At 39.4% G+C, this 15,592-nt stretch overlaps 1 protein-coding gene across 1 annotated transcript in view; it reads left to right on the top strand.

The window, feature by feature from the left end:
- RBMS3 (RNA binding motif single stranded interacting protein 3) overlaps positions 1–15,266 on the top strand; it is a 546,958-nt gene extending 531,692 nt beyond the window's left edge. The window contains exons 11-14 of the mRNA XM_075828609.1: positions 2,363–2,473; positions 10,155–10,232; positions 11,757–11,895; positions 13,307–15,266. Coding sequence (XP_075684724.1) covers positions 2,363–2,473; positions 10,155–10,232; positions 11,757–11,888 — 321 coding nt within the window. The 3' untranslated portion in view covers positions 11,889–11,895; positions 13,307–15,266. The remainder of the gene's footprint in view (positions 1–2,362; positions 2,474–10,154; positions 10,233–11,756; positions 11,896–13,306) is intronic.
- Positions 15,267–15,592: the final 326 nt, after the last annotated feature.

The following is a 15,592-nucleotide window of genomic DNA, read 5'->3' as shown; positions in this document are numbered from 1 at the left end:
TGTAGCTATTTTCCTGCAGTCTCTCTTCCACAGAGGTTTTTTTGTATCATTGACTGGATCATGCTAATTTAACCTAGAAGTAATTTGTTATACTACCCATGACATTGTCAGTTACTGTTCCTTGTATGTCCTCTGCATTGTTAGACGTCTCTTTGTTCATGCTCTGTATGACCTATCTTTTAATGTTGTGATATTCAATAAAATGTATACATTCTTTTTCAAATATTTGTGTTAATTGCGCCCTACACTTTATAGGTTCTATATTAGAATGTAGTTACTATTATTTCTTATGTATCACAAAAAAATATTTTTATTGACCTAATTAACCCCTTCACAACTGCCATGCAGTTACCACGTGTATAAACGTTGACTTCATTGAAGGGGTTTGATGAGTGCAGTGCTGCTTCAGTGTGAGCAGCGCTGCACTCTCATGTCTGCAGGGGCATTAAGAGCCCCGGACTACACGCCCCACTGTATATAGCACCACACACAACCCCCTGTAGATAGAGCAAAAGCCCCTGCAGATAGTGCTACATAAGCTACCTCTAGGAGCAGAATCCCCGGCCAGTTCTCTGTCTGACCTGGGATTCCCCTCTTAGAGGGAGCCCCCGACGTCTCTCTATCCCTGCTGTAAATAGTGCCCCCCCCATGTAGTGCCACCTAAACTCCCACTAGGAGCGGAATCCCCAGTGTCAGATCGCTCTGTGCCGGGGATTCCACTTCTAGAGAGAGACCCTGACGTCACTGTTCACAGTCAAGGAGCGGAATCCCTGGCCGACACTGACCGGGGATTCTGTTACTGGAGAAGCCCCTGGCATCTCTATCCATATATGGACAGTGACATCAGCGGCTCTCTCTAGGAGCTGAATCCCCAGTGTCAGATCGCTCTGTGCCGTGGATTCCGCTTCTAGAGATTGCCCCTGACATCACTGTCCATTTGAACAGTGACATCAGAGGCTCACTCTAGGAGCGGAATACCCATGCCGACACTCTGACCAGGCATTCTGCTAATGGAGAAGCCCCTGGTGTGTCTATCCACATATGGAAAGTGACGTCAGTGGCTTTTTCTAGGAGCTGAATCCCTGGTCTCAGATCGCTCTGTGCTTTTATCGTCGGCAGCCCTGTGGCCGGGGATTCCGCTACTTAAGAAGCCCCTGGCGTCTCTATCCATATATGTACAGTGACGTCAGGGATACTCCCGGAGCAGAATCCCCGGTCACAGCGCTGCCGATACTGAGGCAGGGGATTCCGTTTTTAGAGTTAGCCCCTAACGTCGCTGTCCATATATGGACAGAGACAACAGGGGCTCCCTCTAGGAGCAGAATCCCCAGCCAGATGGATTCCGCTCCTACAGGGAGCTACAGTTGTGCTATTTACAGGAATGGGGTTCCAATTACGGGGGGGGGGGTGCTGATACATACAGGGGAAGTGGCCCTATCTACAGGCACTATGTGGGCACTGGCACTATTTAGAGGTGGGCAATGTGGCACTAGTTACAGTGGTATTGCATCACTATCTACATGGGCACTGTGGTCTTTTCAGGTGGCTGCGGCAAAAAATAACCTAACAAATAAAATAGATCCATTTTATTAACGTCCATGAAAACTGGATGGCAAATGTCAGTGAAAAACGGTCAGATGGTCGAGAAATGGATTCAAATTTTGAGACACATTGATGCAAAACAGCCATGAAAAACTGACAGTTTATCCGTTGTCAACCGTCCTTTTTTTTCACGTCGTGTGAATGTAGCCTTAAAGCCCTCTTATCCGCTCACAGCGATCCAGATTGACAGTATGATTGACAGTATATATATATATATATATATATATGTATACATATAATATAGAGAAATCTATGTAAAAAAATTACGAAAAACCTTTTTTTCACATTTTTAGTGATGTCTGCTCATAATAAAAATTAAAAACATGGAATTAATTAAACTAATCTAGAAAATGAAGGCCTCATAAGTCTTGTAAAAAAACAAACTAAAAATAGTTGTGATATTCACAGCGGTTGCAAAGATATTATCGTTTAAAGAAGTGCATATCAGAAATGGAAAATTTGACCTGGACACAGGGGCATCAATGACCCTTGGTCATGAAAGGGTTAGTAACTTTAAGTAATTTATTTTAACTTGAAGAGTGGCTAAATAGATGTAATCAAGTGGTTCCAGTACATGCACTCTGGCATTAGTTCTTAAAATCTCACCTCCTCTTTTATGTATTCCAATACTTTAGAACTGTATAGGAAAATAAACATATTGTAATACTAAAAATACTTGTTCTTCCAATGCATTTAGAGTCTGAAGAAACATTTACAGTTCAAAATTTCAATTTTACATGCATTTCTGATTTAATTGTAGGGTGCTGTTATAACACCAACAATGGACCATACCATGTCAATGCAGCCGGCAAGTATGATGGGCCCCCTAACACAACAAATGAATCACCTCTCCATGGGGACAACCGGAACAGTAAGGCTTTATTTTTTTTCCTCACTACTTTGCCAGTAGAAGCCAGGGACATTATTAAATGGCTTTACACAACTTAGATTTCTCTGTCTTTCAAATGGATTTATTTACTTTTCTAAAGGAATAAGTCTGACCCCTCAGCCTTACCTCTTTATAACCCTGCTTTTTGGCTGTTCTACAGCTTACTATATGCAAGATCATAGGATGGCTAATAAATGAACAATGAAGAATTCTGTTCTAAAAATGAAATTGCCATTTAAGTGTTTTATCTGATATTATTTATTATTATTATACTAATACTAATTATAAGTTTTATTATTTTTATTATTAGTCTATCATCACATTTTTTACCATGGCATTTATAATCAAAAACTTGTGAAATATAATTTAATTATGTACTGCATTAGTATATTGACAGCTTAGGTCTCATTCACATCATGTTTTTGCCCAACGACTAATACGTATATCATGAAAGCTACCAACGTACATGCTAGATGTGTCCATAGGGCTCGATTAGCCTGACGGAGGCCAAAACGGAGTACTTTTGGTCTGCGTCGGGCTCGTATACGTTGATATACCGCTAAAAATAAAGTATGGAATAGCATAGTAGACAGCTATTCCATACAACGGGGTTCAGTAAAAAAAAAATAATAATAAATTGCGTGGTATGCTTTTTTTTAACATTAGAGCCTATGGGTGACAGACGCTACTGTTTGATGTCTGTCACAGAGCTCCGTCCGACTTATACTATGAAGGTCAGGAGACAAGAAAAACCCCTGTTGTCTCTTCCTCCTCCCAGGCCCTCTTTCTACCGCCTTGGCCCATGCCGAAACCATATACTAGGCTGCATAGTAAAAGCATGGAGCTCCATGTGCAGGCTCTTTGGCATACTCCATACTGAGAGGTATTATAAAACCCCAATCTTGAAACAGCTGCCTGTGTGGAGGTGTGCATACCTCTCTGTGTCTGCTCTACTGGAGGGTGTAGTCACTGGGGCAGATAGGACAGTCTGGGCAGGACAGCCTCTGGAGAGAAGCGCAGTATGTGGAGGTAGTGGAGGTGACACATGGCTTTCTTTTCCACTGAACGGTGCTGACTGGAGGTGGCAGGATATTTACAGGTTGGACTGTGTTGTGCCTGGCTCAGGGAGAAGAAATTATGGGGTTGCTTAATTGGGGAAGATGCAGAGACTAAGCACCCTTTCTGCAGAGATTAATCACCCTTTCTGGGCTCTGATGCCCTGCTGCTCTCCTGCATCACAACTGAGGAAAGTGTCAACAAATTCAGGAGGAGGGGACAAAACACGAGGCTTAAGAGACCCCGCTCAGCCAAAGACTGAGCTTAGTACAAGTGAAGTCAGGGTAGGTGGTGGAAAGAAAAGTAAAAAAACGAACATCGCTCTTCTCCTCCTCCTCTCTCTGCCTATACTAGCCTCTCTGCTCTCTGGCTACTGCACTTCTTGGCATAGTTGTGTGTAGAATGGTTGGGAAAGGGGGTTGTATGGGCAATGTATCCCACTGTATGCCTACACAGTGGGATACGTTGCAGCCTTCCGTCAGAGGTATATAACCTTATTGCGCCCTCTAGTTGATCGAGCTATGTCTGTAAGGCTATTTATAATAGAGCTATGAAACTTGCTTGCATGCACCTCCACTACCAGGCTATTGCCAACAGCTTACGGTCTCAGAGCTCTGAAAAGTAATGGATGTGCATTATCCATGTTTTTGATCAACATGATTGACACATGTTGAAATGGAGAGCTGGTCAAAATTGTATATACAGGGTGGGCCATTTATATGGATACACCTAAATAAAATGGGAATGATTGGTGATATTAACTTCACGTTTGTGGCACATTAGTATATGGGAGGGGGGAAACTTTTCAAGCTGGGTGTTGACCATGGCGGCCATTTTGAAGTTGGCCATTTTGTATCCAACTTTAGTTTTTTCAATGGGAATAGGGTCATGTGACACATCAAACTTATCGAGAATTTCACAAGAAAAACAATGATGTGCTTGGTTTTAACGTTACTTTATTCTTTCATGAGTTATTTACAAGTTTATCTTTGTTTACAGCCATTGACATGTCGCAGAGGTTAACATGTGAGGAGCGGATAGAAATTGTGTTGATGTCTGGTGAACGCAGTACCCGGGTCAATGCAGCAGATTTCAATGCAAGACACCCTACGAGACCACCCATCTCCCATGCTACAGTTTGCAAACTGCTTGCCAAGTTTCGTGAAACTGGTTCAGTGTTGGATTTGCCCAAATGTGGACGCATGAAAACTGTCACTAATGAAGAAACATCAGTGGCTGTCCTAGCTTCATTCAGCAAGAGCCCACAGCATAGCACTCGCCGCATGTCACTGGAGAGTGGCATCAGTCGAACATCCCTTCGGCGGATATTAGCTACTCACAAATGGCACCCTTTCAAACTCCAGCTGCTGCAGCATCTCAACGAGGATGACCCAGATCGGCGCACTGAATTTGCAGAATGGGCAAAACAAAAATTGGAACAGGACCCTCAGTTTACACAGAACATTTTGTTCAGTGATGAGGCAAACTTTTATGTGAATGGTGAAAGTTAACAAACAAAACCACCGCTATTGGTCTGACACTAACCCACATTGGATAGATCCCTCCAAGACTGTTGGAACACAAAAATTTATGGTATGGTGTGGTATATGAGGTACAAAGATAGTGGGGCCATTCTTCATCAATGGAAACCTCAAGGCCACGGGATATCTGAATTTGCTACATGATGATGTGTTTCCCTCTTTATGCACTGAAGCTGGCACGTTCCCTGAGTTTTTCCAGCAAGATGGTGCACCACCACATTATGGGTGTCAGGTCCGAGCATTCCTAGATGAACAGTTTCCTGGAAAGTGGATTGGTCGTCGTGGGCCAGTTGAATGGCCCCCTAGGTCTCCCAATCTGACCCCCTTAGACTTTTATCTTTGGGGTCATCTGAAGGCAATTGTCTATGCTGTGAAGATACGAGATGTGCAGCAACTGAAACTACGGATACTGGAAGCCTGTGCTAGCATTTCTTCTGCGGTGTTGCTATCAGTGTGTGAAGAGTGGGAGAAGAGGGTTGCATTGACAATCCAACACAATGGGCAGCACTTTGAACACATTTTATAAGTGGTCAGAAACTTGTAAATAACTCATGAAAGAATAAAGTTGCGTTAAAACCAAGCACATCGTTGTTTTTCTTGTGAAATTCTCGATAAGTTTGATGTGTCACATGACCCTCTTCCCATTGAAAAAACTAAAGTTGGATACAAAATGGCCGACTTCAAAATGGCCACCATGGTCAACACCCAGCTTGAAAAGTTTCCCCCCTCCCATATACTAATGTGCCACAAACAGGAAGTTAATATCACCAACCATTCCCATTTTATTTAGGTGTATCCATATAATTGGCCCACCCTGTATAATAAAGAGATGCAGATGGAGGATTTAAGGGTAAGTTGGAAAATTCTGTTTGGGGGGTGTTCTGTTTAGGTCTTATTGCTTGAGGGTGAATCAACATTTAGGTTTTTCTCCAAGTTTGAAATGCAGTTTGGTGCAAAGTCTTAATATATTGTCTTCAGCTATTTAAAGACCATAAAAAAGTTATGAAAAACAGCTTTCTCCTAGCAAAATACCTCCAAAAAGTAACATGTGAGTATGATTTTAAAAAAATATGAAAGAAAGAAAAGGGCAAGATGTTAGATACTAAAGGCCATTATGCCCTTAACGAACCATGACAAAATTATTCATCATGGTGCGGAAGAGTGAAGTATGGAGTTCGTTCACGTGCTGAGCCTGCTCCAGCCTTCTCCATGCGTTGCGGGTGTCCGCTGTGTATTACAGCTGACACCTCACACTAATGGCCAGGAACAGAGAGCGCTCTAATTCTGGCCGCTTAACTACTGAGATGCCGCGGTCAATAGCGACTGGGGCATCTAAGCCGTTAGAAAGAGGGGGACGGCCCTCTCCAACAGCCCATTGCCCCACCCCGTGACGCAATCGCAGGGTGCCGGTGGTTGCTATAGCAGCCCGGGGGCCTAATGAAGCCCCCCAGGTCTGCCTGCTTTCTTATCCTGTTAAGCGCAGCCTCTGCCAGGGCTTAACAGGAGCCTGTAAAAATGACAATAGTCTGCAATACATTTGTATTGAACTGCACAGTTGTGCGGGTATTGTACCAAATCTCAACCACATGCTGTGTAAAAAAAACAGCTGAAAAAACATTCATAAATTGACCTGTGGTTTTGTAATCTGCAGTATGTCAATTTATGTTGCATTTCTGTTGCGAGTTTTCCCTATTGAATTCAATGGGGAGGTAAAACTCGCAACAAAAAGCAGTTTTTTGCAATTTTTGCGGCGGAAAAGCAGCGATTTCACTGCAAAAATTGCAAGTCCAGCATGGCCTGCAGGGATAATGTTTAATCCCATGTGACTGTTGCAGCAAATCACAGGCTGCAGCTGTCACTTGGAATGAAAAGTCATCCCAGAAGATCAGGCTGCAGGACGTCAGAGGAACACATCGCCATTGTTACGGCCATGACAAGTATAATGTTTTTTCTTTTTCTAGTGATTCCTTCTGCAGCGGAAAACTGCACCACATTGTGGTGCCGGATATAGGTCGGATACACTGCGTAGTTTTACGCAACATATCCTACCCGTCTGAATCCGGCCTAGAAGTTACATTTCATTCAACTTGACTTCAGAAGTTGACTTTCCCAAAGTATAAAAAAAAATAAAGATTTTACAAAAAAACACATTAACAAGTAAGATTCTATTCACCATAAATAGAATGCAATAATAATAATATTCTAATATTTTCTATACATAGGCCAAGATTACAAAAAAGTTATACATTTTGGAATACTGAGATTTTGGGTGGGTCTGCAAAACAGAAATAAGGGTTATATTACATATATATGTATTTATTTATTTTTATTTAATGACTAAACAGCTTAATTTATTTTTAAAAAAAAGTTTGAAATCCCTTAAAAGATGACGGCAGCATTAGAATTAACATTTGACCTCCTCTACTACAAAGTGTCCCTGTTCCACATTCATTTTTCCATTGCATTTTAGAAAATGAACAAAGAGGAAACTGTGTGGGAGATTTACTAAACAAAATTTATATGCAAAGTGGGGCAAAAATTTTTGTAAATGACGTGCACCAAATTTATTATGTGTTTTCATTTTCTTTACACCAATCTAAACAGTTTGAAAAAGTGTTAAGAAAAAGGGGTATGTTTAAGGGTTGTAAAATGTGGCAAAAGTAATTTAAGATGTTTGCTCCTTTTTGGCGCAAACTACAGGTGTACATGTATGCCTGCCATGAGGTGTCATAAGGAAGGGAAGCGTGTCTAACATGAGTAAGAAGTTGTGCCAAATATATAATTTTATGTGTGCCTATTTGCCCCTGTGTGTCAGACATAACACACAAAGCCAGTTGATCTTCCAATGGACAACTCACAATAAATGTAATAGGAATACAACTTCTTATTAAACAAATTATTCCAAAAAGTATTGTTACAGCTTATCTAATTAGTTTGTGCAAATATTTTCACGGCCATTACAAGGATTTATCCAACAAACTCTTTATAAGCAGCAGTTCGTATTTTCACCTCATCGATTACTTAAATTGGATCTACTGTATCAACGAATAAGCCTAAGGGCTTATACACACGAACGTTGTATACGTCCGTGTGACGGCCGTTAAAACAAGGCATGTATTTCAATGGGGCTGTTCACACGGCCGTTGTTTTAACGGACCGTGTGAAGGGTCCGTTGAAAAATAGAACATGTCCTATTTTCTTCTGTTTTCACGGATCCCTTGATAGACTCAAGTGTATGATGGACCCATGAAAACAGGTCCCGCATGGGTGCAACTCAGACGTGAAAAACGACCGTTTGCACTCATTTGTGTGAATAAGCCCTAAAGGTAAGGCAACACAGAGGGCACTGACCCAGCCGCGATGCGGTCAACAACCGCGCCGGCACCATCTTCGCTGCAGCTGTCAAATAGCCTGTTAACGGCCGCATGTTGTTGTGAGTAAGACGGACCTTTACCTGCAAAATCGTGCGGCCATAAAGGGTGTATTAATTAATGAGCGCACGATTTTGCAGGTAAAGGGCCATTTTACCCGCAACAACGCACTGGCATTAACAGGCTATTTGACAACCGCACCAAACATGGTGTTGGCGCGGTTGTTGGCCGCATCACGGCTGGGTTAGTGCTACTCCTTGTGGCCTTACCCTGATAATGACAAATTAAGCTAAATTATTTTGAACCAGTTTTCTTCCCAACTCTTGGATATTCAACACTCTAGGATATGTTCACACGGCTTATTTTCAGACGTTTTTCGGGGCATAAACACCTCGAAAAAAGGCTGAGAAAACAGACGCCTCCAAATATCTGCCCATTGATTTCAATGGGAAAAACTGTGTTTCGTTCAGACGAGGCGTTTTTTTACGCGGCCGTTTGAAAAAACGGCACGTAAAAAACGCCCCGTAAGAAGAAGTGCATGCCACTTGAGCCGTTTTTGGAGCTATTTTTCTCAATAGAATAGCTCCATAATAGCTTCAAAATAGCAAAAAAAATCGGCCGCAAAAAAATGCCTCAAAAACAGTTTAAACAGCTCTGTATTTTACAGCTGTTTTTCGTTTTGCGTGTGAACATACCCCTACAAGGAGTTTAGAAGTCAATGCTGGGAAATGTATATTTTAGCAAAAGAACTGTTATGTTGGTTTTATGTTGTAGTAAAGATAAAGTTTGTCCTTTTCAGTGTGTTCTCATGCATTTTTGTATTCTATAGATTACGAATACATATCAGCTATGGATACCTCTACGTTCAGAAAGCGTAGCGTTCCAAATGACGACAAATTGACACCAGTTTGCATCAGTTTTTTATCCATCACAATTGACCTCAATGATTAAATAAACAACATACAGACTCCCACCTATCAAACATCTATGGCATGTCCATAAATGTATAAGATGAGAAGAGACATAAACTTTCAAGAACTGAGCTCCTTTTGATTCTATCCTCTTCTTCTTCTTCTTCTTCAACAAGACCTGATGTTTTCATCACCATGTGTGACACTACAATCCTCCTTAGACCCCAGGCCCCCTGTTTGGGAGTTATAAACTATTCTAATCCCTTAAAGCTTTAAGAAATTCATTTCTTTCAGTACCCTTATGTCACATGCTTTGATTTTTTTTCTCCAGTCATAGAGCACGGCCCATATACAATCTGACCTGTCCACAGACGCCTATTCACTCTACTCTGCTGTTCTCATCTTGCTACCATCACTCCATTATTCCGCATGTCATATCTGTGTTTGCATAAATATTGGCTTTGTGAACAGTTCATTCAGCTTTATTTTAAGTCTCACATACAAAATTAAAACTTTAGAATCTATGCTCTTATGGGTAGGTTCATGTTCATTTATTTTCATAATTGTTCATTTTGTGTTTATTACTTCCCTTGATTGTAAAGTTGTGTGGAATAACCTAGCGCTGTATCAATTATTTTAGATTGATAGTCTATCCTTATGAAAAATAAAATCTGTCTCTGTCGCAGGAACACAAAAATGTAATGCAGTTGCTTGTTAAAATATATATATATTTTTTTTTTAGTTAACATGGTAATAGTTAATATGATTGCTTCTGTTTGTGTAGTATCTGACTGCTGCACCTATGCAAGGAACCTATATTCCCCAGTATACTCCTGTGCCTCCAACAGCTGTTCAAGTTGAAGTAAGTATGTAATAAGCACACAAAAAGATCATATGAAAGAAATTTCTACTAATGCAAATACATTACATGAATTTAAAATTTTACTGTGAAGAAAATACAGATACTGGGGAGCTTAGTATATACCGTATGAGGTTGTACACATAACTATGGGGCAGATTTACTAACACAGTCTAAATCTTAGGCAGCGCAAACTTAGACTAGGCAGTCAGAAGATGTCCCAAATGTATCAAAGTGGTGCACGCTGTATGATAAATTTGGCACATCTTGATAGACATGTTAGACACTTTTATCTTTCTTATACAACATCTTGCTTGTCTTAGTTTATATAATTTTATTGGGTCAAAAATTTCTTGCAATTTTGGCGCATGCTGTTGTATTTTAAACTCTGCCCCCTTTAAGCTAGACCATGCCTCTTTTATTGTAAGCCCTTGACGAGCATGGCACAAAAAGTGTCTAAGGCCCTGTTAACATTACGTTATTTTTCTTCCGTTGGAGGTATATGTCGGAAGGAGTCCCGATGTATTCCTCCGATGAAAGGTAGCGATGTATCCCACTTTCTATGCATACAGTGGGATATGTCGCCTGAAGTTCCCCGGCCAGAGGGCTAGCGATGCTATGTCTGGGAAATTTGTAGTGGAAAGCTAACTGTCCATATATGGATAGTGATGTCAGGGACTTCCCTAGGTCCATTTAAGGTATATCTCTGACAGATGCTATACAGTGGCATCTGTCACACCTAGGCTCCCATGTTAAAAAAAATGTATATAACTCAGTATACGTTTTTTGTTTTTTTTACGGGATCCCTTGGAATGGAATAGCATAGTCTACTGCATTATTCGATCCTAAAAAAAAGGGCTAATGGAGCCCTATTGACACGTTTAGCGTATACATTGGGAGATTTTCTGACATACACACTAAACGTAGGGCTAAAACGGAATGTGAACTGGGCTTGAAGCTGGTCATAAATGTTCCACACAGCATATGCACCATAAGGCTATGTTCACACGGAGTATTTTGCAGGCGGAATTTCTGCCTCAAAATTCTGTTTGGAAGTTTGAGGCAGATTTTCCACTCCCTGCACGCCGATCTTCGCAGCGTTTTTCACCCGCGGCCATTGAGTGCCGCGGGCATAAAAAGCTGCGAAATACACTGTCTCTGCCTCCCATTGAAGTCAATGGGAGTTCAGAGGCGGAAACGCCCGAAGATAGGGCATGTCGCTTCTTTCTCTAGCAAGGCGGTTTTACCGCTCGTGGGAGAAAACCGCCCCCGCCTCCCATTGAAATCAGCGAAAGGCATTTTCGGGCCATTTTTGACAAGTTTTTTGGCGCGGTTTCCGTGTCAAAATACTCGTCCAAAAACTCTGTGTGAACTTAGCCTAAATCTGCCACAATTTAAATAGTAAATCTGCACCTGTGTTTCAAAATGGATATTTTGCCATGCCATAGGCTTTTTTCTGTCCTATTTTCTTTGGGTTACCCTTACTGTAAAATCCATGGAACAGACTTTACATTTTCCCCTTAATAGGGTGTTGTTGCTGATACCTCTTCTCAAACAGTATCATCATCATCACAGGAAGCAAGTGGACAGCAGCAACAAATAACTGTGGAGACGAGTAATGAACATGTATCGGCATACTCCTACCAACAATCCAAGTAAACAACTGGTAAACCCAACTTATTTTACTAACAATATCTATGCTTAAAGAAGATATGTCACCAGATTTTACAATACAAACTGCATACATTATTAAATAGATATCTTAGACCTAATGAAGCTGATGTACTTATTTTAAAATCTGTGTGAGAACAACTGTATAATCCTTTCTCAAAGTTGTCCTGCCTGATATTAAAATTAGCATTTTATGAGACCAATTATATGCATTAGACCAAGTATATGCATAATGTAATCTCAATCTACTCTTACCTACAGCAGACAACTTCCTATGAGTGTCCCTTCTCCCCCACATGATGCTGAAATCTCACACATAGTCAGTACAAGCTGTAGTTTTCCTTACTTTGCTGTAACAGAAAGCAGAGTATTGAATTAGAAGCTGAATTTGCACACTAAAACTGCTGCTAGAAGACAGGTCAATTAGAGAAATCGAAACTGAGGCTTGTATTGAGCATGTGCAAGATTTCAGCATTGTGTGGGGAGAAGGGACACTTGGACAGATTGGAGCTTGTCAGCTCTAGCTGGGAGGAGATTAAGATTACATCATTCATTTACTTAGTCTCATGAATATACTTGGTCTCAGAAAATGCTCATTTTAATTTCATGCAGGAAAACTTTGAGAAAAGATTATACAGCCATTCTTACATGGTTTTTCAATGTAAGTACATCAGTCTCATCAGGTATAAGAGATCTATTTAGTAATGTATGCAGTTTGAAAGTTCATAATAAATCCCACGTAATCTACATATAAAATCACTGTTGATTTGCATCTACTATACAAATATGTTTACCCTTAACTTTTCTTGATTTGCGTTAACCTACACAATTTGTCATGATATCAATTCAATACAATCTTGCGCTATCCAGTAAAAAAACTATACGTTAAATATATACTTTTTTTAACATGGGAATCTATGGGCGACGGATGTTCAATGGAAGGCATTCGGCCAAGGCATTCATAACATCCATCCAGTAAGAAACGGTATACTTTAAACTGTATACGTTTTTTAACATGGAAGTCTATGGGTGATGAATGGCATCTGTCAGAGGCATCCGTTAAAGTTTGTTTTTTTACATGTTTAACATATTTTTTTAAATTATATTATGTCTGCTTCATTAATAATATTTAAGAAAATTAAAGTGGTTGTACTAGCATTGGCTCTGTCTGGTATTGTAGCTCAGCCCCGTTAAAATGAAAGGGCTTGAGCTACAGTACAATCTCATGGACAAGCGTGAAGCTGTTTCTGGATGATAAAAAAAAAATTGATATTTTTTTCTAAATGTGACAGCGGACGTTAAGTTGTATTGAATTAAACATTTTTTAATGCAGGCAATGTACTAGAATCTTTGTGTTTTGGGCTCTTGAACAATATCATTCATGTTTGTTCTTATATATCCGACAGACAATAAACAGGACTGAAGAATGTTGGTCTGAAAACCTTGCCTTGAATGGAGACACTTCATTAAGAAGTTGACTTCCTCTTGCACAGGCATCAAACAGAAGCTTTTTTTTTTCCTTTTAATTTTTTCTACCTTGCTCAAAAGTGTTTTTTATGTGCTGTGCAAAAGCAAACAAAAAAAAAGTGGAGAGAAAAATATTCGGTTATGTAGTTTGACAATTTTATTTTTGCTACTCTTTCTTAATGAATACACACCAAGAGAAAAACAATGCTGGGTTATCATTTCCTCTGGAACTCGAACATTGAAATCTGGATATGTACAGCAGATAGTACAGACATTTGGAAACAGTGAAACCAATGTCTAGGGGGGGCGCTTCAGATGTCTTCCTCTATAAATTAAGCAAAACTGTCTCTTGTATTTTGTTTCAGAAACCGTTCTTTTTTTTATTTCTTCTTCCATAGGAATGATTATCATGAATTCTAATTGCCTTAATTTTAAGGACGACAGAAGATCCTGAAAAAAAAATTCAACATCCTAATGGGACATAAGGCATGAGATTCAGCATTTTAATTGTATTCCACAACTGTTGTTGAAGTTTCCCATGGGGTTTATAGGGTTAACGTATGTGTACAGATTGACATGAGATACATTTCTTCTTTCGAAGAAACATTTTGCTGGTGAAAAAATTGTGGAGTCTGCAATTAGAAGGAAAGTCTGGACTTCTATGAACTTTATTGTAAATGTTAATACAAAAAAATATAGTTAGCTGTAGCTTTTTACAGTGGGGTTAATGGGAAAAAAAAGTAAAGAAAAAAAATTACAACTGCATCTGGGAGTTATGCAGTTTTTTTGTTGAATGCTGTTTTTATTTTGTTTTTAAGTTTATTTACAAAGCGTGATTGCTATTAAAGGCATTAGTGCTTTCTATCTGCAATCTTTTTTATAAGCTTTAAGAGATTTTTAGTCAGCTTCGCTTGTCATATTGCAAAAAAAAAAAAAAAAAAAGAAAAGAAAAAATCGTAATAGTTGTAAAATTAGGAGTTTATGGGTAAAAAAAGAAATGTGGAAAAAAAAAAGCAATAGCTAGAAGAAATTGTTGACAATTTCTGTACTGTAGTATTTCCAAGTTGTGATCAAATGCAGCCTATGGATGGCCAATTTTATACCAAAGATGAAGTGACACCCTAAAGCAGATCTGAATATAGCGTTTTGGTTTTTATTTTACTTTATTTGACCTACATGGCCGGACCAACTTTTTCTTTCTTCTCTGTTTAAACTATCTTTCATTAATATTCGGTGCCATGTATAAAGTTTTGTTTGCAAAATAATGGTAAGTTGGTATTGCTAAACCGTGCTGACATAATAACAGCTATCATTTACCGATGGCATCTAAAATCTTGTCTTTTATAACATGATGATATTTGTTTAAGTCTTCCTTATTTTTCTAACTAGACTTCTTAGTAGCTTGTTAAATGGGAACCTATTTTGTTTACATTTTAAGTGTTGTCTGTCATCTTTAGATGAACCATTGACAATCAGTTTATTGAAATAGAACGTAACTTATAACATACACAATATGTTTCGGTGCATGGGACATCATATTTGTTTTCTCATTACATCAACAATTGCTAAAAGTGCTATAAATACTTAGTGGAAACTACCACCAACGTTGTGTTTTTGTTCTTAGTAATGCCAGGCCTCCTGTTTTAGATCAAACATCCTTTGGTCGGGCCAAAGTAAGTGCCAATGCGGATATCACTACTTAATCTAACTTTTAATTGTTTCACAACTTTTTGAAAAGTCAATTTGAATTTCAGTATTAAATGAGTATTGAGTAGATTGGGATAAGTAAAGGGAACAAAAAATTTATTTTGGTTACAGTTTCTTTTTCACTCAAAATACAAAGCCCTTTTTATGATGTGTACAGGGTGGGCCATTTATATGGATACACCTAAATAAAATGTGAATGGTTGGTGATATTAACTTCCTGTTTGTGGCACATTAGTATATGGGAAGGGGGAAACTTTTCAAGCTGGGTGTTGACCATGGCGGCCATTTTGAAGTCAGCCATTTTGTATCCAACTTTAGTTTTTTCAATGGGAAGAGGGTCATGTGACACATCAAACTTATCGAGAATTTCACAAGAAAAACAATGGTGTGCTTGGTTTTAACGTTATTCTTTCATGAGTTATTTACAAGTTTCTGACCACTTATAAAATGTGTTCAAAGTGCTGCCCATTGTGTTGGATTGTCAATCCAACCCTCTTCTCCCACTCTTCACACACTGA

Source organism: Rhinoderma darwinii, chromosome 5, assembly GCF_050947455.1.
Source record: "Rhinoderma darwinii isolate aRhiDar2 chromosome 5, aRhiDar2.hap1, whole genome shotgun sequence".
In the NCBI taxonomy this organism is placed as follows: domain Eukaryota; kingdom Metazoa; phylum Chordata; class Amphibia; order Anura; family Rhinodermatidae; genus Rhinoderma; species Rhinoderma darwinii.
The sequence above is the reverse complement of the archived record's forward strand: the minus strand, read 5'-3'. Positions and strand labels throughout refer to the sequence as shown.